This window comes from Tachyglossus aculeatus, chromosome X2, assembly GCF_015852505.1.
Source record: "Tachyglossus aculeatus isolate mTacAcu1 chromosome X2, mTacAcu1.pri, whole genome shotgun sequence".
In the NCBI taxonomy this organism is placed as follows: Eukaryota; Metazoa; Chordata; class Mammalia; order Monotremata; family Tachyglossidae; genus Tachyglossus; species Tachyglossus aculeatus.
Window position 1 is genome coordinate 29945716 of NC_052100.1, and position 27666 is coordinate 29973381.

Below are 27666 nucleotides of genomic sequence, written 5' to 3' on the forward strand. Positions count from 1 at the left end.
CAGGTTGTCCCACGGGGGGCTCACAGTCTTCATCCCCATTTTCCAGATGAGGTAACCGAGGCCCAGAGAAGTGAAGAGACTTGCCCAAAGTCACCCAGCTGACAAGTGGTGGAGCAGGGATTTGAACCCATGACCTCTGACTCCAAAGCCGCCCGGGCCCTTTCTTCTCTCTCATTCATTCATTCATTCATTCATTCATTCATTCATTCATTCATTCATTCAATCGTATTTATTGAGCGCTTACTGTGTGCAGAGCACTGGACTAATTTGGAGGGAGGGCCTCCCATTGGAGCAGAGCCTCCTGGGGGCGGGGCCAAGGAAAGGGGGCGTGCCCTGGGGAAAGGGGCGGAGCCTCCTATTGGAGCGGGGGCTCCTGGGGGCGGGGCCTCGGGCAGCGGGGGGAGCCTGAGAGCGGCGCAGGGCCTCCTATTGGAGCAGAGCCTCCTGGGGGCGGGGCCAATGAAATGGGGCGTGTCCTGGGGCAAATGGGCGGAGCCTCCTATTGGAGCAGGGAATCCTGGGGGCGGGGCCTAGGAAAGGGGGCGGGGGGCCTGCGCACAGTGCAGGGCCTCCTATTGGAGCGGAGCCTCCTGAGGGCGGGGCCTGGGAAAGGGGGCGTGTCCTGGGGAGGAGTGGGGTCTCCTATTGGAGTGGAGCCTCCTGGGGGGCGGGACCCGTGGCCGGGGGCGGAGCCTGCGCGACCCGCGAGGCATCTTATTGGAGCGGGGGCTCCTAGGGGGCGGGGCCTAGGAAAGGGGACGTGTCCTGGAGATGGAGATGGGCGGGGCCTGAGAGCAGCGCGGGGCCTCCTATTGGTTTGGGGGCTCACAGGGGGCGGGACCTAGGAAAGGAGGCGTGTCCCTGGAGAAGGAGCTGGGCGGAGCCAGAGAGAGGGGCGGGGCCTCCGATTGGAGCGGAGCCCCTTGGGGGCGGGGCCTGGGAAAGGAGGCGGGGCCTGCGGGAGGGGTGGGGCGGGGCCTGAGGCGGCACCTCGTTGTCGGTGCGAGGCGAGGAGGCTGCAAGGCACGTGGTCCTCACCGGACCCCCAGGAATCGGGAAGACAACGCTGGTCCAGTCCGGAAAGCAGTGGGAGCTCTGGAGGCGGCGGACGGGGGTGCCAGCGGACGGGTCCTACACGGAGGAAGCGCGACAAGCCGGGAGGACAGTCGCTTTGGATGTGATCACTCCGTCAGGACTGCGTGGGCCCTCGTGCAGAGTCGGCCCAGCCTGCACCCTCCACTCCTCGGCCGCTAATCTCACCGTGCCTCGTTCTCGCCTATCCCAACATCGACCCCCAGCCCACGTCCTCCCCCTGGCCGGGAATGCCCTCCCTCTGCCCATCCGCCAGGCTAGCTCTCTTCCTCCCTTCAAGGCCCCACTGAGAGCTCACCTCCTCCAGGAGGCCTTCCCACACTGAGCCCCATCCCCCCCGCCTTCTCTCCTTCCCTTCCCCACAGCACCTGTATATATGTTTGTACATATTTATTGCTGTATTTATTTATTTTACTTGTACATATCTATTCTATTTATTTTATTTTGTTAATCTGTTTGCTTCTGTTCTCTGTCTCCCCCTCCTAGACTGTGTGCCCACTGTTGGGTAGGGACTGTGTCTATATGTTGCCAACTTGTACACAGTAAGCGCTCAATAAATACGATTGATTGATTGATTGATTGACTGATTGATTTATTGCGGCGCGGGGGCTCCTATTGGAGCAGGGGCTCCTCGGGGGCGGGGCCTGGGAAATGGGGGCGTGGCCTGGGGAAGGAGAGGGGCGGGGCCCGGTTTTGGATCGGGGGCTCCCAGGGGGCGGGGCCGGGGGAAAGGAGGGGGCGGAGCCTCTTGGCGTGTAGTCAACTAGGGGGTGGGGCTTAGAAAAGGGGCGTGTCCTGGGGACGGAGGGGGTGGAGCCTGAGAGCGGCGCGGGGCCTCCTATTGGAGCAGGGGCTCATCTGGGGCGGGGCCAAGGAAGGGGGCGTGTCCTGGGTGGGGAGGGGAGGGGCCTGTGCTACGAGCGGGGCCTCCTATTGGAGTAGATCCCCTTGGGGGCGGGGCCTGGGGAGAGGCAGAGCCTGATTACGGCTCGGGGCCTCCGATTGGAGCGGGGGCTCCCAGGGGGCGGGGCCTGCGGGAGGAGGGGGCGGAGCCTCTGGCGCGGAACCTCCTAAGGGGCGGGGCCTGGGGAGGAGGGGGCAGAGCCTCTGATTGGCGTGGAACCTCCTAGGGGGCGGGGCCTGGGGGAGGAGGGGGTGGAGCCTCTGACTGACGCGGAACCTCATAGGGGGTGGGGCCTAGGAAAGGGGCGTGTCCCGGGGATGGAGGGGGCGGGGCCTGAGAGCGGCGTGGGGCCTCCTATTGGACCACCGCCTCCTGTCGGTGGCACCCGGGGGCGGAGCACCTGATTGGCGCGGAGCCTCCTAGAGGGCGGGGCCTAGGAAAGGGGGGGGGGCCTGGGGAGGGGAGGGGCGGGGCCTGTGCGACGAGCGGGGCCTCCTATTGGAGCAGAGCACCTTGGGGGCGGGGCCTGGGGAGAGGCAGAGCCTGACTGCGGAGCGGAGCCTCCTACTGAAGGAGAGCCTCCTGGGGGGCCGGGTCTGGGTCCAGAGGCGGAGCCTGATTACGGCTCGGGGCCTCCCAGGGGGCGGGTCCTGGGGGAGGAGGGGGCGGAGCCTCTCATTGGCGCAGAACCTCCAAGGGGGCGGGGCCTGGGGGAGGGGGCGGAGCCTCTGATTGGAGCAGAACCTCCTAGGGGGCGGGGCCTGGGGGAGGAGGGCGGAGCCTCTGGAGCGGAACCTCCTGGGGGCGGGGCCTGGGACGGAGGGGGCGGAGCCTCCGATCGTCGCGGAACCTCTTAGGGGCGGGGCCCATGAAAAGGGGGCGTGTCCTGGGGTGGAGGGGCGGTCCTATGAAAGGGGGCGTGTCCTGAGGATGGAGGGGGCGGGGCCTATGAAAGGGGGCGTGTCCTGGGGATGGAGGGGCGGGGCCTGAGAGCGGCGCGGGGCCTCCTAGGGGGCGGGGCCTAGGAAAGGGGCGTGTCCTGAGCAAGGAGAGGGGCGGGGTCTGAGAGCGGTGCGGCGCCTCCTATTCGACCAGAGCCTCTCCCCCTCGTCCCCCTCTCCATCCCCCGCCGCTTACCTCCTTCCCCCTCCCCGCAGCACCTGTATATATGGATATATGTTTGTACATATTTATTCTATTTATTTTATTTTGTTAATATGTGTTTTTTTTTGTTCTTTGTCTCCCCTTTCTAGACTGTGAGCCCGCTGTTGGGTAGGGACCGTCTCCATATGTTACCGGCTTGTACTTCCCAAGTGCTTAGCACTGTGTTCTGCACACAGCGGTCAATAAATACGATTGAAGAGGAAGAAGAAGAAGCCTCCTGGGGGGCGGGGCCTGGGGGAGGGGGAGGGGCCTGAGAGCGGGGCGGGGCCTACTAGGGGGCGGGGCCTAGGAAAGGGGGCGTGTCCTGGGGGTGCGAGGGGCGGGGTCTGAGAGCGGCCTCCTATTGGAGCGGAGCCTCCTGGGGGCGGGGCCTGGGAAGAAGGGGCGGGGCCTCATAGGGGGCGGGGCCTGGGGCGCGGCCTCCTATTGGAGCGGGGGTTCCTGGGGGCGGAGTCAAGGAAAGGGGGCGGAGCCTGAGAGCAGCGCGGGGGCTCCTATTGGAGCAGAGCCCTTGGGGCGGGGGCGGGGCCTCTTATTGGCGCGAAGCCTCCTAGGGGGCGGGGACTGGGGCGGAGCCTCTTTTTGGAGCGGAGCTTCCTGGGGGCGGGGCCAAGGAAAGGGGGCGGAGCCTGAGAGAGGCGCGGGGCCTCCTATTGGCGCGGAGCCTGGAGCGGGGGCGCCTGGGGGTGGGGCCAATGAAAGGGGCGGAGCCTGCGCTTCCCATTGGAGCGGAGCCTCCTGGGGGCGGAGCCTCTTATCGGCGCGGGGCCCGGAGCTGGGCGGGGCCTCCTATTGGAGCGGGGGCTCCTGGGGGCGGGGCCAAAGCCTGAGAGCGGCGCGGAGCCTCCGGGGGGCGGGGCCTGGGGAAAAGGGGGGCGGAGCCTCCTATTGGCGCGGAGCCTGGGGCAGGAGGGGGGCGGAGCCTCCTATTGGCGCGGAGCCTCCTGGGGGCGGGGCCTGGGGAATGAGGGGGCGGAGCCTCCTATTGGCGCGGAGCCTCCTGGGGGCGGGGCCTGGGTGATGAGGGGGCGGAGCTTCCTATTGGCGCGGAGCCTCCTGGGGGCGGGGCCAAGGGAAGGGGGCGGAGCCCGCGCGGCGTTTGCGGCCTCCTATTGGTGCGGAGCCTCCTGGGGGCGTGGCCTGGGGTGCCTCCCCCGCCGCCTTCGGAGTGCGAGCGGACAGTGCGGGTCGGACCCCCGCCGCCGACGGTCGCACGGGCCCGCGCGCTCCGTCGGCCTCCCGCCCCCCCAGCCCGCCGCGATGAACCGCAGCCTCCCGAAGCCCCCGAGCCTGCGGCCGCTGGGCGGCTGCCCCGCCGTGGAAGTGAAGAGTAAGGTGAGGCGCCCCCCAAGCGGGGCCTGTCGCGACACGGCGGTGGGGGGGGGGGAGGGGGAGGAGGAGGAGGAGGAAGGGGGGGAGGGGCTGTCGCGATCCGGGGCGGGAAGCCGGGGAATGCCAGGAATGCCGCCGCCGCCGCCGGGCAGCCCTCCCGGGAGGGGCGTCGCGGCACGAGCTCCTCCCCCCGTCCCACTTTGGGGGGCTTTTGTCCGCCGGGGGGAGGGGGAGGGGAGGGGGGGGTCTCTGTGTGTGTGTGTGTGTGTGTGTGTGTGTGTCTGTGTGTGTGTCTCAGTAGGTGCGTATGTCTCGGTAGGTGTGTGTGTGTGTGTGTGTCTCTGTAGGGGTGTGTGGCTCAGTAAGTGTGTGTGTCTCAGGTGTGTGTGTGTCTCTGTGTGTGTCTCCGTAGGGGGGTGTGTGTGTGTGTCCCTGTAGGTGTGTGTGTCTCAGTAGGTGTGGGTCCCTGTAGGTGTGTGTGTATCTCAGTAGGTCTGTGTGCGTGTCTCTCTAGGTGTGTGTGTCTCGGTGTGTGTGTGTGTCTCTGTGTGTATGTACGTCTCTGTGTGTGTCTCAGTAGGCGCGTATGTCCCTGTAGGGGTGTGTGTGTGTGTGTGTGTGTCCCTGTAGGTGTGTATGTGTCCCAGTAATAATAATAATAATGATGGCATTTATTAAGCGCTTACTATGTGCAAGGCACTGTTCTAAGCGCTGGGGTAGATACAAGGTAATCAGATTGTCCCACGTGGGGCTCACAGTCTTCCTCCCCATTTTACAGATGAGGGAACTGAGGCCCAGAGAAGTTAAGTGACTTGCCCAAGGTCACACAGCTGACAAGTGGCGGAGCCGGGATTTGAACCCACGACCTCTGATTCCAAAGCCCGGGCTCTTTCCACTGAGCCACGCTGCTTCGGGAGGCTGGACTTCCCAGTAGGTGTGTGTGTGTCCCTGTAGGGGTGTGTATGTGTGTGTGTGTGTCTGTAAGTGTGTGTGTCTTTCTAGGTGTGTGTGTCTCATTAGGGGTGTGTGTGTCTCTAGGTGTGTGTGTGTGTGTGTCTCAGTAGGTGTGTGTGTGTCTCTGTATATGTATGTCTCTGTGTGTGTCTCCGTAGGTGCCTATGTCTCTGTAGGTGTGTGTGTGGGTGTGTGTCTCAGTAGGTGCGTGTGCGCCTCAGTAGGTGTGTGTGTGTCCCTGTAGGTGTGTGTGTGTGTGTCTAGGTGTGTCTGTAGGTGTGTGTGTCTCAGTAGGTGTGTGTGTCTGTCTCTGTATATGTATGCCTCTGTGCGTGTCTCAGTAGGTGCGTATGTCTCTGTAGGTGTGTGTGTGTGTGTGTGTGTGTCTCTGTAGGTGTGTGTCTCAGGTGTGTGTGTGTGTGTGTCTCTATGTGTGTCTCTGTAGGTGTGTGTGTGTGTCTCTGTAGGTGTGTGTGTCTCTGTAGGTGTGTCTGTGTGTGCGTGTGTGTGGCTCTAGGGACCGTCTCTTTCTGTCGCCGACGTGGACTTCCCGAGCGCTTAGTCCAGTGCCCTGCACACAGTAAGCGCTCTATAAATACGATTGATTGAATGAATGAATGAATGTCGCTGTGTGTGTGTGTGTGTGTGCGTGTGCGTGTCTTTATGGGGGGGGTGTAAGGACGCTTAGTCCAGTGCTCTGCACACAGTAAGCGCTCTATAAATACGATTGAATGAATGAATGTCTCTGTATATGTGTGTGTGTGTGTGTGTGTGTGTGTCTGTGTGTCTTTGTGGGGGGGTGTAGGGACGCTTAGTCCAGTGCTCTGCACACAGTAAGCGCTCAATAAATACGATTGAATGAATCTCACACACACACACACACACACACACACACACACACACACACACACACACACGGGCCCACCCCTCCCCCCAGCCCGGCTTCATTTTCCCTCCTTTCCCCTCCTTCCCCTGCACTTTCTCCGCCGAGACCCCCCCCCCCCCGCCACCGCACCCCAAAATACGACCAGGGTCTGTTTGTGTCTGTGCGTATCTGTGAGTGTGTGTCTGTGGGGGTGTGTGTCTGTGTGTAATGTTGTGGGCCCCCCCCCCCCCCCACCACACACACACACCCCGACAGACCGGCTCCTTCCCCTGAACTTTCTCCGCCGATTGCACCCCAAAGTACGACCTGGGTCTGTGTGGGTCCGTGTGGGTGTGTGTTTAGCGTTGTACGGGGCCACACACACCCACACACACACACCCTCCCCCCCCCCCCCCCGACCTACTGAATTTTCCCTCCTTTCCCCTCCTTCCCTGCACTTTCTCCGCCGAGACCCCCCACAGCACCCCAAAATACGACCAGGGTCTCTGGCCGTCCGTGTGGGCCTTTGTGTGTCCCTGGGTGTGTATGTAATGTTGCAAGGGGCCACACACACACACACCCCCAATCCGGCCTCATTTTCCCCCTTTTCTCCTCCTTCCCCCGCCCCCCAAAATACGACCTGTGTCTGGGGGTGTCTCTCTGTGAGCCCGCTGTCGGGTAGGGACCGTCTCTATACGTTGCCAACTTGGACTTCCCAAGCGCTTAGTCCAGTGCTCTGCACACAGTAGGCGCTCAATAAATACGATTGAATGAATGAATGAATGTCTGTGTGTAATATTTTAGGGGGCCACACATACACACACCCCCAGACCGGCTTCATTTCTCTCGTTTTCCCCGCCGAGGCCCCCTCCTCCTGCTGCACCCCAAAAACGACCTGGATCTGTGAGTGGATGCGTCGGGGAGAGCAGGCCGGGGTCATAATAATAATAATAATAATAAAAATGGCATTTATTAAGCGCTTCCTATGTGCAAAGCACTGTTGTAAGCGCTGAAGAGGTTACAAGGTGATCAGGTTGTCCCATGGGGGGGGCTCACAGTCTTAATCCCCATTTTCCAGATGAGGGAACTGAGGCCCAGAGAAGTGAAGCGACTCGCCCAAAGCCACACAGCTGACAAGTGGCGGGGCCGGGATTTGAACCCGTGACCTCTGACTCCAAAGCCCAGGCTCTTTCCACTGAGCCACGCTGCTTCTCGGGGGTCATCCCTCGGTGGGCCGATGCCAGCCCGTTTCTAGACTGTGAGCCCGTTGTTGGGTAGGAACCGTCTCTATATGTTCCCAAGCGCTTAGTACAGTGCTCTGCACACAGTAAGCGCTCAATAAATACCATTGAATGAATGAATGAATGCCACATGCCAGCCGCCCAGTCCAGCACCCCCCGTTAACAACCGGGATCTCATCTCACAGCCGCTCCGCGGGCATCGACACGTGGGCACCGGGGCCAAACCCTCTTCTACTTATTCATACTCAGGATGGGACTTGTGAAGCGCTCACTATGTGCCAAGCACTGTCCTAGAAATAATACTCATGATGGGATTTGGTAAGCGCTCACTATGTGCCGAGCGCTGTCCTAATAATAATAATCAGGATGGGATTTGTTAAGCACTCACTATGTGCCGAGTGCTGTTCTAGTAATAATAATCATGATGGGATTTGTTAAGCGCTCACTATGTGCCGAGCGCTATTCTAGTAATAATAATCATGATGGGATTTGGTAAGCGCTCACTATGTGCCGAGCGCTGTTCTAGTAATAATAATACTCATGATGGGATTTGTTAAGCGCTCACTATGTGCCGAGCGCTGTTCTAGTAATAATAATACTCATGATGGGATTTGTTAAGCGCTCACTATGTGCCGAGCACTGTTCTAGTAATAATATTCATGATGGGATTTGTTAGGCGCTCACTATGTGCCAAGCACTATTCTAGTAGTAATAATCATGATGGGATTTGTTAAGCGCTCACTATGTGCCGAGCGCTGTCCTAGTAATAATACTCATGATGGGATTTGTTAGGCGCTCACTATGTGCCAAGCACTATTCTAGTAGTAATAATCATGATGGGATTTGTTAAGCGCTCACTATGTGCCGAGCGCTGTTCTAGTAATAATAATACTCATGATGGGATTTGTTAAGCGCTCACTATGTGCCGAGCGCTGTTCTAGTAATAATTCTCACGATGGGATTTGTTAAGCTCTCACTATGTGCCGAGCACTATTCTAGTAATAATAATCATGATGGGATTTGTTAAGCGCTCACTATGTGCCGAGCACTGTCCTAATAGTAATAATCATGATGGGATTTGTTAAGCGCTCACTATGTGCCGAGCACTGTTCTAGTAATAATACTCATGATGGGATTTGTTAAGCGCTCACTATGTGCCGAGCGCTGTCCTAATAATAATAATCAGGATGGGATTTGTTGAGTGCTCACTATGTGCCGAGCGCTGTTTTAGTAATAATACTCATGATGGGATTTGGTAAGCGCTCACTATGTGCCGAGCGCTGTCCTAATAATAATAATCAGGATGGGATTTGTTGAGTGCTCACTATGTGCCGAGCGCTGTTCTAGTAATAATACTCACGATGGGATTTGTTAAGCGCTCACTACGTGCCGAGCGCTGTTTTAGTAATAATACTCATGATGGGATTTGGTAAGCGCTCACTATGTGCCGAGCGCTGTCCTAATAGTAATAATCATGATGGGATTTGTTAAGCGCTCACTATGTGCTGAGCGCTGTTCTAGTAATAATACTCACGATGGGATTTGTTAAGCGCTCACTATGTGCCGAGCGCTGTTCTAGTAATAATACTCATGATGGGATTTGTTAAGCGCTCACTATGTGCCGAGCGCTGTTCTAGTAATAATACTCATGATGGGATTTGGTAAGCACTCACTATGTGCCGAGCGCTGTCCTAATAATAATAATCAGGATGGGATTTGTTAAGCTCTCACTATGTGCCGAGCACTATTCTAGTAATAATACTCATGATGGGATTTGTTGAGCGCTCACTATGTGCCGAGCACTATTCTAGTAATAATACTCATGATGGGATTTGTTGAGCGCTTACTTTGTGCCGAGCGCTGTCCTAGTAATAATAATACTCATGGTGGGATTTGTTAAGCGCTCAATATGTGCCGAGCACTGTTCTAGTAATAATATTCATGATGGGATTTGTTGAGCGCTCACTGTGTGCCAAGCGCTGTCCTAGTAATAATAATACTCATGATGGGATTTGTTAAGCGCTCACTATGTGCCGAGCGCTGTCCTAATAATAATAATCATGATGGGATTTGTTAAGTGCTCACTATGTGCCGAGCACTATTCTAGTAATAATACCCATGATGGGATTTGTTAAGCTCTCACTATGTGCCGAGCACTATTCTAGTAATAATACTCATGATGGGATTTGTTAAGCGCTCACTATGTGCCGAGCGCTGTCCTAATAATAATAATAATCATGATGGGATTTGTTAAGCGCTCACTATGTGCCGAGCACTATTCTAGTAATAATAATCATGATGGGATTTGGTAAGCGCTTAACAAATACCACTCAGCGTTTAGAACAGTGCTTGGCACCTAGTAAGCGCTTAACAAATACCACTCAGCGCTTAGAACTGTGCTCGGCACGTAGTAGGCGCTTAACAAGTACCACTCAGCGCTTAGAACAGTGCTTGGCACAGAGTAAGCAGCATGGCTCAGTGGAAAGGGCCCAGGCTTTGGAGTCAGAGGTCATGGGTTCAAATCCTGACCCCGCCAGTTGCCAGCTGTGTGACTTGGGGCAAGTCACTTCACTTCTCTGTGCCTCAGTTCCCTCATCTTTAAAATGGGGATGAAGACTGTGAGCCCCACGTGGGACAGCCTGATCACCTTGTAACCTCCCCAGCGCTTAGAAGAGTGCCTTGCACATAGTAAGCGCTTAATAAATGCCATTATTATTATTATTATTATAAGGGGCTCAGTCTGGGAAGGCCTCCTGGAGGAGGTGAAGGCCTCCTGAAGCCGCCGTCCCTTCCTCTTAGATCCGAGCCCCACGCGGGACAGGGTTGCTTGCGTCCAGCGCAGTGTTTAGTTCCGCACGAAGGCTCGATAAATTCGACAGCAGCTACAGAGAAGCAGCGGAAAGAGCCCGGGCTTTGGAGTCAGAGGCCGTGGGTTCGAATCCCAGCTCCGCCACCTGGCAGCTGTGTGACTCTGGGCCAGTCACTTCACTTCTCTGGGCCTCAGTTCCCTCATCTGGAAAACGGGGATGAAGACTGTGAGCCCCCCACCGTGGGACAACCCGATCACGTTGTATCCTCCCCCCAGTGCTTAGAACAGTGCTTGGCACATAGTAAGCGCTTAATAAATGTCATTATTGGAAAGAGCACAGGCTTTGGAGTCAGAGGGCATGGGTTCGAATCCTGGCTCCGCCACGCGTCTGCTGTGTGACCTTGGGCAAGTCACTTCACTTCTCAGAGCCTCAGTTCCCTCATCTGTAAAACGGGGATGAAGACTGTGAGCCCCCCGTAGGACAACCTGATCACATTGTATCCCCTCCCTCAGCGCTTAGAACAGTGCTTTGCACATAGTAAGCACTTAATAAATGTCATTATTGGAAAGAGCACGAGCCTTGGAGTCAGAGGGCATGGGTTCGAATCCCGGCTCCGCTACGTGTCTGCTGTGTGACCTTGGGCAAGTCACTTAACTTCTCGGAGCCTCAGTGACCTCATCTGTAAAACGGGGATGAAGACTGTTGGACAACCCGATCACCTTGTATCCACCCCCAGCGCTTAGAACAGTGCTTTGCACATAGTAAGCGCTTAACAAATGCCATTATTATTATTATTATTATTATTATTATTACTGAGTAGCGAAACCCCAACCTAGCCTCTGACTTGTACCCAGAGGCCTGAGTTCAATTCACTCATTCATTCAATCAGATTTATTGAGCGCATACTGTGTGCAGAGCGCTGTAGTATATGTGTGTATATATGTTTGTACATATTTATTACTCTATTTATTTTACCTGTACATATCCTATTCTATTTTATTTTGTTAGTATGTTTGGTTTTGTTCTCCGTCTCCCCCTTTTAGACTGTGAGCCCACCGTTGGGTAGGGACCGTCTCTATACGTTGCCAACTTGGACTTCCCAAGCGCTTAGTCCAGTGCTCTGCACACAGTGAGCGCTCAATAAATACGATTGATTGATTGATTGATAGTAGGCGCTTGGGAAGTACAAGTCGGTTCAATGCTCGGGTTAGTCCGGGGGGAGGAGGATTTGAACCCCTGATAATAATAATAATAATGACGATGGCAGTTATTAAGGGCTTACTATGTGCTGAGCACTGCTCTAAGCACTGGACTGATGAGGGGGCCGGGAACTCCCGGGTTTCCCAGGAGTGGCTGAGCCAGCCGGGCCCTTCCTGGTGGGAATGAGGGCAGCCGGGTGGGAAGTGTCTTATCCAGGGCCGGGAGGCTGCTTATCTCTGGTCCGGGACGCCGGGAGCACGGGCTGCGGGTACCTCAGTGTGCCTCCACGCCTACGCGTAGCATTCTAGACTGGGAGCCCGCTGTTGGACCGTCTCTATATCAATCAATCAATCAATCGTATTTATTGAGCGCTTACTGTGTGCAGAGCACTGTCCTAAGCGCTTGGGAAGTACAGGCAGGCAACATCTAGAGACAGTCCCTACCCAACAGTGGGCTCACAGTCTAGAAGGGGGAGACAGAGAACAAAACCAAACACACTAACAAAATAAAATAAATAGAATAAATAGGTACAAGTAAAACAAATAAATAAATAAATAGAGTAATAAATCTGTACAAACATATATACAGGTGCTGTGGGGAAGGGAAGGAGGTAAGGTGGGTGGGATGAGGAGGGGGAGAGGAAGGATGGGGCTCAGTCTGGTATGTTGCCAACTTGGACTTCCCAAGCGCTTAGTCCAGTGCTCTGCACACAGTAGGCGCTCAATAAATACGATTGGATGAATGAATAGGTTGCCAACTTGGACTTCCCAAGCGCTTAGTCCAGTGCTCTGCACACAGTAAGCGCTCAATAAATACGATTGGATGAATGAATGAATAGGTTGCCAACTTGGACTTCCCAAGCGCTTAGTCCAGTGCTCTGCACTTGGACTTCCCAAGCGCTTAGTCCAGTGCTCTTCACACAGTAAGCGCTCAATAAATACAATTGATGATGATGATAAGTGCTCAATAAATACGATTGGATGAATGAATGAATAGGTTGTCAACTTGGACTTCCCAAGCGCTTAGTCCAGTGCTCTGCACACAGTAAGCGCTCAATAAATACGATTGGATGAATGGATGAATGAATAGGTTGCCAGCTTGGACTTCCCAAGCGCTTAGTCCAGTGCTCTGCACACAGCAAGCGCTCAATAAATATGATTGGATGAACGGATGAATGAGTAGGTTGCCAACTTGGACTTCCCAAGCGCTTAGTCCAGTGCTCTGCACACAGTAAGCGCTCAATAAATACGATTGGGTGAATGAATGAATGAATAGGTTGCCAACTTGGACTTCCCAAGCGCTTAGTACAGTGCTCTGCACACAGTAAACGCTCAATAAATACGATTGAATGGATAGGTTGCCAACTTGGACTTCCCAAGCGCTTAGTCCAGTGCTCTGCACACAGTAAGCGCTCAATAAATACGATTGGATGAATGGATGAATGAATAGGTTGCCAACTTGGACTTCCCAAGCGCTTAGTCCAGTGCTCTGCACACAGTAAGCGCTCAATAAATACGATTGGATGAATGAATGAATAGGTTGCCAACTTGGACTTCCCAAGCGCTTAGTCCAGTGCTCTGCACTTGGACTTCCCAAGCGCTTAGTCCAGTGCTCTTCACACAGTAAGCGCTCAATAAATACGATTGATGATGATGATAAGTGCTCAATAAATACGATTGGATGAATGAATGAATAGGTTGTCAACTTGGACTTCCCAAGCGCTTAGTCCAGTGCTCTGCACACAGTAAGTACTCGATAAATACGATTGGATGAATGGATGAATGAATAGGTTGCCAACTTGGACTTCCCAAGCACTTAGTCCAGTGCTCTGCACACAGTAAGCGCTCAATAAATATGATTGGATGAATGAATGAATGAATAGGTTGCCAACCTGGACTGCCCAAGCGCTTAGTCCAGTGCTCTGCACACAGTAAGCGCTCAATAAATACGATTGGATGAATGAATGAATGAATAGGTTGCCAACCTGGACTGCCCAAGCGCTTAGTCCAGTGCTCTGCACACAGTAAGCACTCAATAAGTACGACTGAATGAATGAATGACAACTTGGACTTCCCAAATGCTTAGTACAGTGCTCTGCACACACTAAGCGCTCAGTAAATACGATTGAATGAATCTCTTCTGTCCTCTGGGCTGGAAACTGAGGCCCAGAGAGGTCGTGCCACGCCGCAGCTCGGTGGCGGGGCCGGGACTCAAATCCGGGTCTCCGACTTGTACTCCCCGAGCACTTAGTCCAGTGCTCCGCACACACTAAGCGCTCAATAAATACGATTGAATGAATGATTCCCGGTTCTGTTCTCTTTCCACCAAGCCACGCTGCTTCCGGAAAGGGCCCGGGCTGGGGAGTCTGAGGTGGTGGGTTCTAATCCCGCCTCTGCCACTTGTCTGCCGTGTGGCCTTGGGAAAGCCGTTTCGCTGCTCTGTGCCTCAGTGACCTCATCTGTAAAATGGGGATGAAGCCCGTGAGCCCCACGTGGGACAACCCGATCACCTTGGATTACCTCTCAGCGCTTAGAACAGTGCTTGGCACACAGTAAGCGCTTAAATGCCGTCATTATTATTAACTTCTCCGGGCCTCAGTTTCCCTCATCTGTAAAATGGAAATGAAGCCTGTGAGCCCCACGGGGCACAGCCTGATGACCTTGTATCTACCCCGGCGCTTAGGACAGTGCTTGGCACATAGTAAGCGCTTAACGGACGGCATCATTATTATTCTGGAGAGAGATGGAGAGACTGGGACGCAATCTCTACGACCCGGGGGACGTCGTCTTCCACCCCCTCACGTTGGCCCCTCACCCCGAGACCTTGGCCCGGGAGCCCGGTGTGGGATCAATCAATCAATCAATCGTATTTATTGAGCGCTTACTGTGTGCAGAGCACCGTACTAAGCGCTTGGGAAGTACAAGTTGGCAACATATAAAGACAGTCCCTACTCAATAGTGGGGGATAAGGACTCGGTCCGATCTGCTCATATCATCAATCGTATTTATTGAGCGCTTACTGTGTGCAGAGCACTGTACTAAGCGCTTGGGAAGTACAAGTTGGCAACATATAGAGACAGTCCCGACCCAACAGTGGGCTCACAGTCTAAAAGGGGGTACATTTGATCTACCCCAGGGCTTAGCCCAGTGTCTGACGTAGTAGGGGCTCAGCAAATATCCCTGTATATATGTGTATATATATATACAAATATACCTTTATATATGTATATATGTTTGTACATATTTATTACTCTATTTTACTTGTACATATCTATTCTATTTATTTTATTTTGTTAGTATGTTTGGTTTGGTTCTCCGTCTCCCCCTTTTAGACTGTGAGCCCACTGTTGGGTAGGGACCGTCTCTAGATGTTGCCAACTTGGACTTCCCAAGCGCTGAGTCCAGTGCTCTGCACACAGCAAGCGCTCAATAAATACGATTGATTGATTGATTGATAGTAAGCCTTAATAAATGCCATTATTATTATTATTATTATGGAGGACCCCCCCCCCCCCCGCCCCCCGCTCCGGCTGCGGAGGGCAGGGCCGCCCAGAGAGATCCCCGGCCCGTTCGGGGATCCCGGCTGAATTCCAGATTCCGGACCGGGAGGCGTCCAGCAAGGAGCCTCGTGCCCTCCGTCCGGTGTCCGACCCGGCCCCTCGCAGGGGGGACCACTGAGGACCCCTTCCCCAACCGGGAAGCCCGCCCCGCTGGAGACCTCCTTGGGGACCCCGGATGGGCGAGGGGGGTCAAAGTGGAGCCCAGCCCGGGGGGGACGAGAGGCGGAGAGAGGGTCCGGCCCCCGGGGAGGCGTCCACTAAAGGCCAGCGCCCGAATTGAGTGAATCAGAGCGTGGTCAAGGTCTGCTAGGGCCGGACAATGGCAGACCCCCGCTTTCCCCGACTTATCTAGGACAAATACTCTACTTTTGATGGCATTGGGGTGGGAGGGGAGAGACCACCCCAGAGAACAATGGCTTGGCCAGCGATGATAGGAGGGGAAGGGAAAGCTGGCTTGGGGGCCCTCTCACTACCTATTGCACATAGTAAGCGCTTAATAAATACCATCGTTATTATTACTACCTCTTCCAGGCCGGAGGAAGCTACAAGCCGGACCCCATCTTCCTCTGGCCCCCCCAGAACCTCCTCCCTTTCCTCCAACTGCAGTCTGAGCCCTCCCTGGGGCGGAACCATAACTGGGATATCATCATCATCAATCGTATTTATTGAGCGCTTACCGTGTGCAGAGCACTGGACTAAGCGCTTGGGAAGTCCAAGTTGGTGACATCTAGAGACGGTCCCTACCCAACAGTGGGCTCACAGGCTAAAAGGGGGAGACGGAGAACAGAACCAAACATACTAACAAAATAAAATAAATAGAATAGATATGGACAAGCAAAAGAAATAATCATCATCAATCGTATTTATTGAGCGCTTACTGTGTGCAGAGCACTGGACTAAGCGCTTGGGAAGTCCAAGTTGGCAACATATAGAGACAGTCCCTACCCAACAGTGGTGTCACAGTCTAAAAGGGGGAGACAGAGAACAAAACCAGACTAACAAAATAAAATAGAATAGAATAGATATGGACAAGTAAAATAAATAATCATCATCAGTCATATTTATTGAGCGCTTACTGTGTGCAGAGCACTGTACTAAGTGCTTGGGAAGTACAAGTTGGCGACATATACAGTCCCTACCCAACAGTGGTGTCACAGGCTAAAAGGGGGAGACGGAGAACAAAACCAAACATACTAACAAAATAAAATAAATAGAATAGATATGGACAAGCAAAAGAAATAAATGGAGTACTAAATATGTACATACATATATACAGGTGCTTACTATGTGCAAAGCACTGTTTTAAACGCTGGGGAGGATACAAGGTGACCAGGTTGTCCCACGGGGGGCTCACAGTCTTCATCCCCATTTTCCAGATGAGGGAACTGAGGCCCAGAGGAGTGAAGTGACTCGCCCAAAGTCACACAGCTGACAGTTGGCGGAGCCGGAGTTCGTTCATTCATTCATTCATTCCGTCGCATTTATTGAGCGCTTACTGTGTTCGAACCCATGACCTCCAACTCCAAAGCCCGGGCTCTTTCCACCGACTGGCCTGGGCTCAGGAAGGAGAGTTAAAAGTTTGGGTCTGTGTCTCCCTACTGAGCACCTGCAGCCCGGAAGGGGTAGTTCAGTGGTGAGCGCCTCGTTCCGGAGATCAGTCGATCCCTGGTATTTTTGGTTCATTCGTTCATTCAGTCGCATTTATTGAGCGCTTACTGTGTGCAGAGCACTGGACTAAGCGCTTGGGAAGTACAATAATAATAATAATGATGGCATTTATTAAGCGCTTACTATGTGCAAAGCACTGTTCTAAGCTCTGGGGAGGTTACAAGGTGATCAGGTTGTCCCGCGGGGGGCTCACAGTCTTCATCCCCATTTTACAGATGAGGGAACTGAGGCCCAGAGAAGAAGAATAATAATAATTATGGTATTTATGAAGTGCTTACTATGTACCAAGCACTGTTCTAAGCGCTGGGGAGGTTACAAGGTGACCAGGTTGTCCCACGGGGGGCTCACAGTCTTCATCCCCATTTTCCAGATGAGGGAACTGAGGCCCAGAGAATAATAATAATGATAATTATGGTATTTATGAAGTGCTTACTATGTGCAAAGCACTGTTCTAAGCGCCGGGGAGGTTACAAGGCGATCAGGTTGTCCCACGGGGGGCTCACAGTCTTCATCCCCATTTTACAGATGAGGGAACTGAGGCCCAGAGAATAATAATAATGATAATTATGGTATTTATGAAGTGCTTACTATGTGCAAAGCACTGTTCTAAGCGCCGGGGAGGTTACAAGGCAATCAGGTTGTCCCACGGGGGGCTCACAGTCTTCATCCCCATTTTACAGATGAGGTCACTGAGGCCCAGAGAAGTGAAGTGACTTGCCCAAAGTACAAGTTGGGAACATACAGAGATTCAGTCAGTCGTGTTTACTGAGCTCTTACCGGGTGCAGAGCACTGTTCTAAGCGCTTAGGAGAGGACGACGCAACAACAGACTCGTTCCCAGCCCACAACGCGATACTTATTGAGTGCTTACCATGTGCGCTGTACGTAGAAGCAGCGTGGCTCAGTGGAAAGAGCGCGGGCTTTGGAGTCAGAGGTCACGGGTTCAAATCCCGGCTCCGCCAGTTGTCAGCTGTGTGACTTTGGGCAAGTCGCTTCACTTCTCTGGGCCTCAGTTCCCTCATCTGTAAAATGGGGATTAAAACTGTGAGCCCCCCGGGACAACCTGATCACCTTGTAACCTCCCCAGCACTTAGAGCGGTGCTTTGCACATAGTAAGCGCTTAATAAATGCCATCATTATTATTATTATTATAAATCCCGGCTCCGCCAGTTGTCAGCTGTGTGACTTTGGGCAAGTCGCTTCACTCTGGGCCTCAGTTACCTCATCTGGAAAATGGGGATTAAAACTGTGAGGCCCTCCCTGGGACAACCTGATCACCTTGTAACCTCCCCAGCGCTTAGAGCGGTGCTTTGCACATAGTAAGCGCTTAATAAATGCCATCATCATTATAATAATATTATTATTACTAAGAGCTCGGGAGACTTTCTTCTTTACTCGCTGTGGGCAGGGAAAGTTTCTACCAACTCCGTTATAGCGTACTCTCCCAAACGCTCAGTCCAGTGCTCCGCGTACCGTAAGCGCCCCAAAGATGCTATTTTTTTTCTTTTTTCTGAAGCAGCAGCGTCCGGAGCCCGACTCTCCTCAGGGGTGTGCGGGGAGGGAAAGAGAAACAGAGAGGGAAAAAGAGTTCTTGGAAGTGAGGCCCGTGTCCTTTTGGGGAGGAGACTTTGTTCCCGGGAGTCTTTGCCCTCCTAAACACTCACCCCCAGCGGGAGGCGGCCAGTTGGCTCCCCCCCGCCGTTGGAGGGGTTCGGGTTTGGGGTCACCGGGGTCTCAGTTTCCCCGCTGGGCCGCAGGCCCGGCCCCGCCAAAGCCTCCTCTTCTGGGGCGCAAGCCCCTCATTCATTCACGAGAAGCAGCGTGGCTCAGCGGAAAGAGCCCGGGCTTTGGAGTCAGAGGTCGTGGGTTCAAATCCCAGCTCCACCAACCATCAGCTGTGTGACTTCGGGCAAGTCACTTCACTTCTCTGGGCCTCAGTTCCCTCATCTGTATGTTGCCGCCTTGTACTTCCCAAGCACTTAGTACGGTGCTCTGCACGCAGTAAGTGCTCAATAAATACGATTGAATGAATGAATGATTGTAAAATGGGGATGAAGACTGTGAGCCCCCCTGGGGACAGCCTGATCGCCTTGTAAGCTCCCCAGCGCTTAGAACAGTGCTCTGCACGTAGTAAGCGCTTAACAATTACCGTCATTATAGAGAGGCAGCGTGGCTCAGTGGAAAGAGCCCGGGCTTTGGAGTCAGAGGTCGTGGGTTCAAATCCCGGCTCCACCAACTGTCAGCTGGGTGGCTTTGGGCAAGTCGCTTAACTTCTCTGTGCCTCAGTTACCTCATCCGTAAAATGGGGATTAAGACTGTGAGCCTGCCATGGGACAACCTCCCCAGCGCTTAGAACAGTGCTTTGCACATAGTAAGCGCTTAATAAAGGCCATTATTATTATTATTCATTCATTCATTCACATTTATTGAGCGCTTCCTATGTGCAGAGCACTGTACTAAGCGCTTGGGAAGTAAAAGTTGGCAACATCTAGAGACAGTCCCTACCCAACAGTGGGCTCACAGTCTAAAAGTATTTATTGAGCACTTACCATGTGCAGAGCGCTGTCCTGGGCGCTCGGGAAGTCCACGTCGGCAACACGTCGAGACGGTCCCTACCCGACAACGGGCTCACCGTCTAGAAGGGGGAGACACGACAAAACACGGGGACAGCTGTCAAGTCGTCGGAACAAACGGAATTAAAGCGAAATGCGCAGCGTTAACAGAAGAAACAGAAGAGTAAATAGGTACAAGTAAAATAAATCGAGTGATAGATCCGTACAAACATATATGCGGGTGCTGTGGGGAGGAGGAGAGGAAAAAGGGGGCTCAGTCTGGGAAGGCCTCGTGGAGGAGGTGAGCTCTCAGTAGCTCCGACCCCGCTTTTCTTCCTCGATGGGCCTGAGACTGTCCCCATTCTCCGGATGAACTAAGGAACCTACCCCTCGTCAGCGCTTAGAACAGTGCTTTGCACATAGTAAGCGCTTATTAAATGCCATCATTATTATTCTCTCCCCTCCCCGCACATCCCCACATCCCCGGCTTTCATGCGGTCGTATTTATTGAGCGCTTCCTAGGTACAGAGCGCTTCCCGTCCTTCCCACCGGACTGCCAGGCCGGCCGTGGTCCGGACGGCCGGATTCTCCCCGCCGGACTGCCTGGCTCGCCCACGGGCTCCGCTCGATTCCCCTTGGATTCCCTTTCTCCTCCCAAAACGACACTGGAAATCGCCCTCCGGGGGCCTGGACTGGACTCCCATTCATTCGTTCGTATTTATGAGCGTATTTATTCCTTCCTCTCCCCCTCGTCCCCCTCTCCATCCCCCCCATCTTACCTCCTTCCCTTCCCCACAGCACCTGTATATATGGATATACGTTTGTACATATTTATTACTCTATTTATTTTTAGACTGTGAGCCCACTGTTGGGTAGGGACTGTCTTTATGTGTTGCCAATTTGTACTTCCCAAGCGCTTAGTACAGTGCTCTGCACATAGTAAGCGCTCAATAAATATGATTGATTGATTGATTGATTGATTTAACTTGTCCATATCTATTCTATTTATTTCATTTTGTTAGTATGTTTGGTTCTGTTCTCCGTCTCCCCCTTCTAGCCTGTGAGCCCACTGTTGGGTAGGGACTGTCTCTATATGTTGCCAACTTGGACTTCCCAAGCGCCTAGTACAGTGCTCTGCACATAGTAAGCGCTCAATAAATACGATTGATGATGATGATGAGTGCTTACTGTGCGCAGAGCACTGTACTGAGCGCTTGGGAAGTCCAAGTCGGCAACATCTAGGGACGGTCCCAACCACGGGCTCACGGTCTAGAAGGGGCAGGCGGACCACAAAACAAAACATGCAAACAGGTGTCGAAATCTAGAATGATAGCTTGAGCGCTTACTGTGTGCAGAGCACTGTACTAAGCGCTTGGGAAGTACAAGTCTCCCATACTGGGATGTGGGAGACAGAGGTGGGGCCCGAATGGGATAAAAGGACCAAAAAGTTTGCCATTAGAAAGTCCCCCTCCTCCCCATCCCCCCCGCCTTATCTCCTTCCCCTCCCCACGGCACCTGTATATATGTTTGTACAGATTTATTACTCTATTTATTTTACTTGTACATATTTACATGTTCTATTTATTTCATTTTGTTAATATGTTTTGGTGTCCGTCTCCCCCTTCTAGACTGTGAGCCCGCTGTTGGGCAGGGACCGCCTCTACATGTTGCCAACTTGTACTTCCCAAGCTCTGCACCCAGTAAGCACTCAATAAATACGATTGAATGAATGAATGTATATATGTTTGTACGTATTTATTACTCTATTTGTACATATTTATTCTATTAATCTTATCGTGTTAATATGTTTTGTTGTCCGTCTCCCCCTTCGAGACTGTGAGCCTGCTGTTGGGTAGGGACCGTCTCTAGATGTTGCCAGCTTGGGCTTCCCAAGCGCTTAGTGCAGTGCTCTGCACACAGTAAGCGCTCAATAAATACGATTGATGATGATGATGATGCTCTGCACCCAGTAAGCGCTCAATAAATACGATTGAATGAATGAATGAATGAAAGAATAATGGGGTTCTGATGGAAGCAGCGTGGCTCAATGGAAAGAGCCCGGGCTTTGGAGTCAGAGGTCATGGGTTCGAATCCCGGCTCCACCACCAGTCTGCTGTGTGACCTTGGGCAGGTCACTTAACTTCTCTGAGCCTCAAGTTACCTCATCTGTAAAAATGGGGATTAAGATAGAGAAGCAGCGTGGCTCAGTGGAAAGAGCCCGGGCTTTGGAGTCAGAGGTCATGGGTTCGAATCCCGGCTCCACCACCAGTCTGCTGTGTGACCTTGGGCAGGTCACTTAACTTCTCTGAGCCTCAAGTTACCTCATCTGTAAAAATGGGGATTAAGATAGAGAAGCAGCGTGGCTCAGTGGAAAGAGCCCGGGCTTTGGAGTCAGAGGTCATGGGTTCGAATCCCGGCTCCACCACCAGTCTGCTGTGTGACCTTGGGCAGGTCACTTAACTTCTCTGAGCCTCAAGTTACCTCATCTGTAAAAATGGGGATTAAGATAGAGAAGCAGCGTGGCTCAGTGGAAAGAGCCCGGGCTTTGGAGTCAGAGGTCATGGGTTCAAATCCCGGCTCCGCCAACTGTCAGCTGCGTGACCTGGGGCAGGTCACTTCACTTCTCTGGGCCTCAGTTCCCTCATCTGTAAAATGGGGATGAAGATTGTGAGCCCCGCATGGGACAAGCTGATCACCTTGTATCCTCCCCAGCGCTTAGAACAGTGCTTTGCACATAGGAAGCGCTTGACAGATGCCAAAATTATTATTATCACGGGTGGGGAGCGGCCCCGGCCCCCCGGGAGGGTCCCCCGGGCCTCCCACGGAGCCGCTTCCCCGCTGAGCCCCCCCCTCCGTCTCGCCCCGCAGTTCGGGGCGGAGTTCCGGAGGTTCTCCCTGGACCGCTACAAACCCGGGAAGTTTGCGGACTTCTACCAGCTGGTCCTGCACACCCACCGCATCCCCAGCCTGGACGTGCTCATCGGCTACGCGGACGTGCACGGGGACCTGCTGCCCATCAACAACGACGATAACTTCTTCAAGGCCGTGTCCAGCGCCAACCCGCTGCTCCGCGTCTTCATCCAGCGGCAAGGTACCACGCCGACGCGGTCGGCGCCGGTGGCGGGGGGCCTCGCCTTGGCCCAAACTGAGCCCCTTCCTTCCTCTCCCCCTCGTCCCCCTCTCCATCCCCCCCCATCTTACCTCCTTCCCTTCCCCACAGCACCTGGATATGTTTGTACATATTTATTACTCTATTTATTTTACTTGTCCATATCTATCCTATTTATTTTATTTTGTTAGTATGTTTGGTTTCGTTCTCCGTCTCCCCCTTTTAGACTGTGAGCCCACTGTCGGGTAGGGACCGTCTCTATATGTTGCCAATTTGTACTTCCCAAGCGCTTAGTCCAGTGCTCTGCACATAGTAAGCGCTCAATCAATACGATTGATGATGATGACGATTATCCCCGGGCCGGGGCGGCTCAGTGGGAAGAACCGGGGCTGGGAGTCTGGACACCTGGATCCGGCCCCATTGGGGGACCTTAACTTCTCTGGACCCCACTTTCCTTCGGGGTAAAACGGGGGTTCAATCCCCGTTCTCCCTCTTCATCATCATAATAACGATGGCATTCATTCATTCATTCATTCATTCAATCGGATTGATTGAGCGCTCACCGTGTGCGCAGCACTGGACTAAGCGCTTGGGAAGCCCGAGTCGACAACATCTAGAGACGGCCCCTGCCCAACAGCGGGCTCACGGTCGAGAAGGGGGAGACAGACAGACGGAGGACGTCTGTGAGGGGAGAAGCGACTTCCCCGGGAGAGAGACGGGCCCGAGGTGGGGAAATCTCCAGCCCGAACAATTTTTTCCTTTCCCGCAAGCCACAATTTCCTCTCCCAACGCGCCGTTTTTCCTGTTTCCCCTTCGGTCCCACTGATGGAAAGGGGAGCGGCGGCCGGGACGTGGCGTACCGGTCCGTCGTACTCTCCCGAAGCAGCGTGGCCCATCATCATCATCATCATCAATCGTATTTATTGAGCGCTTACTATGTGCAGAGCACTGTACTAAGCGCTTGGGAAGTACAAATTGGCAACATATAGAGACGGTCCCTACCCAACAGTGGGCTCACAGTCTAAAAGGCGGAGACAGAGTGGAAAGAGCCCGGGCTTTGGAGTCAGAGGTCACGGGTTCAAATCCCGGCTCCGCCAATTGTCAGCTGGGTGACTTTGGGCAAGTCACTTCACTGCTCTGGGCCTCAGTTCCCTCATCTGTAAAATGGGGATTAAGACCGTGAGCCCCCATGGGACAACCTGATCACCTTGTAACCTCCCCAGTGCTTAGAACGGTGCTTTGCACATAGTAAGCGCTTAATAAATGCCATCATTATTATTATTTAGTACAGTGATCTGCACACAGTAAGCGCTCGATAAGTACAACTGACTGACCAAAGCGGCTGAAGCCGTCCAATCAATCAATCAATCGTATTTATTGAGCGCTTACTGTGTGCAGAGCACTGGACTAAGCGCTTGGGAAGTCCAAGTTGGCAACTTTTAGAGACGGTCCCTACCCAACAGTGGGCTCACAGTCTAGAAGGGGGAGACAGAGAACATAAACCAAACATATGAACAAAATAAAATAAATCGAATAGATATGTACAAGTAAAATAAATAAATAGGCCCGGCCTGTGTTCTGCGTGGCTTCTCCGCCGGTCCCCGGGCCAGAGAGAAATCAATCAATTGTATTTATTGAGCGCTTACCGTGTGCAGAGCACTGTACTAAGCGCTTGGGAAGTACAAGTTGGCAACATATAGAGACGGTCCCTCCCCAACAGTGGGCTCACAGTCTAGAAGCAGGGGAAAGAGCCCGGGCTTTGGAGTCAGGGGTCGTGGGTTCGAATCCCGGCTCCGCCCATTGTCAGCCGGGTGACTTTGGGCGAGTCACTTCCCTTCTCTGGGCCTCATCTGTAAAATGGGGATGAAGACTGTGAGCCCACCGGGGGACAACCTGATCTCCTTGTAACCTCCCCAGCGCTTAGAACAGTGCTTTGCAAGTAGTAAGCGCTTAATAAATGCCATCAATATATAATAGATAGAAGAATGGTGAGGGACCACGCGCAGTAAGGGCAGTGAATCTGGAGGGAGCGTGGGCCAATTTATTACACCTCGCTGGGCGTCCTCCTCTGTAAAATGGGAATTAAATAGCCCTTCTCCCTCCCTGCGAGCCCTGCAGAGATTGTGCCCGCTCTGGTTAGCTCGTATTTAATCCACTGATTAACACCACGTTGGGCATGTGGTTTTGCAGTTAACAGACAATTTAACTGATCCCGTCATCATCATCATCAATCGTATTTATTGAGCGCTTACTGTGTGCAGAGCACTGTACTAAGCGCTTGGGAAGTCATATTGGAGCGCTTACTGTGCGCAAGGCACCCGTATTAAGAGCTGAATAAAACTATGGATTTTTTTTTTCCTTCAGATTTTTGGTTTTTTTTGGTATTTCAGCGCTCACTACGCGGTAAGAATTGTTCTAAGCACTGGGGTGGACAACTTAATGAAATTATGGACTCTTTTCCTTCTAGATTTTTTTTGAGGGGGGGAGTTAAGTGCTTACTATGTGTCAAGCACTGTACTAAGCACTGGGGTAGATAGGAGATAATCAAGTTTGGACACGGTCCCGGACAAATGGGACTCACACAAAAACACACACACGCCCTCACCTCCCCCTCTCCACCATCTGTTTCCTCTCCTTTTTTTTTCTTTTGGTTTTGTTTTCTGTGGTATTTCTTCAGCGCTTACTACGTGGCAAGCACTGTACTAAGCACGGGCGTAGATAGAAGATAATCAGGTTGGACCCATTCCCTGTCCCGTACCGCCTTAATCCCCATTTTGCAGATGAGGTAACTGAGGTACAGGAAGTTGCCCAAGGTCATTCATTCACTCAGTCGTATTTATTGAGCGCTTTCTGTGGGCGGAGCACTGTACTGAGCGCCTGGGAAGTCCGAGTTGGCAACATCTAGAGACGGTCCCTACCCAACAGCGGGCTCACAGGCTAGAAGGGGGAAGAAGCAGCGTGGCTTAGGGACAAGAGCCCGGACTCGGGAGTCAGAGGAGGCGGGTTCGAATTCCGGCTCCGGCAAGCCACTTTACTTCTCTGTGCCTCGGTTCCCTCATCTGGAAAATGGGGATGAAGACTGTGAGCCCCACGTGGGACAACCTGATCACCTTGTATCCCCCCCCAGTGCTTAGAACAGTGCTTTGTACATAGTAAGCGCTTAATAAATGCCATCATCATCATCATTATTATTATTAAGACCCAGAAGGGAGGGGGGGGTAAGAGAAAGGAGGGATAAATCGGGGAAGGCTTCTTGGAGGAGATAGGATTTGAATAAGGCTTTGAAGGTGGGGAGAGCGGTGGTCTCTGCTGTGAAGACAGTGTCAGACTTTCATTCACTCATTCAATCGTATTTATTGAGCGCTTCCTGTGTGCAGAGCACTGTACTAAGCGCTTGGGAAGTCCAAGTTGGCAACATCTAGAGACGGTCCCTACCCAACAGCGAGCTCACGGTCTAGAAGGGGGAGACAGACAACTAAAACATATTAACAAAATAAAATAGAATAAATATGTACAAGTAAAATAAATACGTACAAACATAAGTAAAATAGAGTAATAAATACGTACAATCATTTATAGAGAGGGGGACATATACATATGTCCTGGGGCTCGACAGCCTGGAAGTCTTCCAGGAAGCTTGGGGAGCGGGTCTCCATCCTGCCCCCCCTCCCAGATCAATCACGGGTATTTATTGAGCACTTAATTTGTGCAGACCACTGTAATAATAATAATGATGGTGTTTGTGAAGCGCTTACTATATGCAAAGCACTGTTCTAAGCGCTGGGCCGGATACAAGGTGATCAGGTTGTCCCCCCGTGGGGCTCACGATCTCCATCCCCCTTTTACAGGCGAGGCACAGAGAAGTGAAGCGCCTCGCCCAAAGTCGCACGGCGGCAGAGCCGGGATTAGAACCCACAACCTGAGACCCCTAAGCCCGGGCTCCGTCCACTGAGCCGCGCGGGCGAGTAAGCGACGCTAGAGTTGCGATCCCCGCCCACGAGGAGCTTCCAGTCTAGCGGACGTTCTCACAATCGGAGAGCGGACCACCCCGTCCTGGAGAGCGGAGGTCAATCAATCAGATTTATTGAGCGCTCACTGTGTGCGGAGCACTGTACTAAGCGCTTGGGAAGTCCAAGTTGGCAACATATAGAGACGGTCCCGGCCCAACAGCGGGCTCACGGTCTAAAAGACTGCGGCCTTGGCCGGTTCTCCGGGTCGGGGGGCACCCGGTTGGGGGAAAATAGGTCTTTCCCTTGGGGAGCGGTGGAGGGGCGGCGTTTAAAACAGCGCAGAAAAACAGCCATCCGTGTGACCGGCCGGCCTGCGTTTTGGCTTTCCCGGCCCGCGGAAACAGATGGGGCGGTCAGATGGCCACGGCGACCGCCGGGGTCCCAGCGGACAAACAGCCATGGGCTGTGGGGGACACACACACACACAAAAGATCGCAAAAAAACACCCCGGCCACCCTCCCACCAACGCGACGTCCAAACAGTCCCCAGCCACCCCCCCGCCACCAAGGCTTCGCCGCAAGCCCGGGGCAGGTGGGAGGAAGAGGAGGAGGAGGAGGAGGGAGAAAAATGTGTGAGTTTGTTTTGGAAGGGAGCGAGGGGGGCCCGGGCGCAGAAAGTGCTGTGCCCAGCAGATCCGCAGCCAAGAGCGCGTCAGCCGGGACGGCCCGCCCCGGCCCAGCCTCTCCGCCCTCGGATCCTGCCCCACCTGAGGGCAGGGCTGGCGGAATTATAGTTTATACCGTGTGGACCGCGCCATATTCACCTCCCAAGCTCTCAGTCTGGTGCTCTGCACGCAGGAAGCCTATCTATCCTATTTATTTTATTTTGTTAGGCTGTTTGGTTCTGTTCTCCGTCTCCCCCTTTTAGACTGCGAGCCCACTGGTGGGTAGGGGCCGTCTCTAGATGTTGCCAATTTGGACTTCCCAAGCGCTTGGTGCAGTGCTCTGCACATAGTAAGCGCTCAATAAATACGATGGATGATGATGATGATGATGATGATGAGTGAGCGCTCAGCAAATACCATTAATGCCCGTCCCCCCCTCTGGACTGGAAGCTTGTAGCGGGTGGGGAACGTGTCCGCCAACTCTGTTGCGTTCTCCCAAGCGCGTAATACAGTGGACTGCACTATATTCATCTCCCAAGCTCTCAGTCTGGTGCTCTGTACGCAGTAAGCGCTCAGCAAATACCATTAATGCCCGTCTGCCCC

The 27666-nt window shown here is 53.4% G+C and overlaps 1 protein-coding gene across 1 annotated transcript in view; it reads left to right on the forward strand.

Moving 5' to 3' along the window:
• The first annotated feature begins 2313 nt into the window (after positions 1-2313).
• The window catches only part of PARD6G (par-6 family cell polarity regulator gamma), a 54769-nt gene continuing 29416 nt past the window's right edge, over positions 2314-27666 (forward strand). The window contains exons 1-3 of the mRNA XM_038770731.1: positions 2314-2370; positions 3863-4495; positions 22209-22431. Coding sequence (XP_038626659.1) covers positions 2314-2370; positions 3863-4495; positions 22209-22431 — 913 coding nt within the window. The remainder of the gene's footprint in view (positions 2371-3862; positions 4496-22208; positions 22432-27666) is intronic.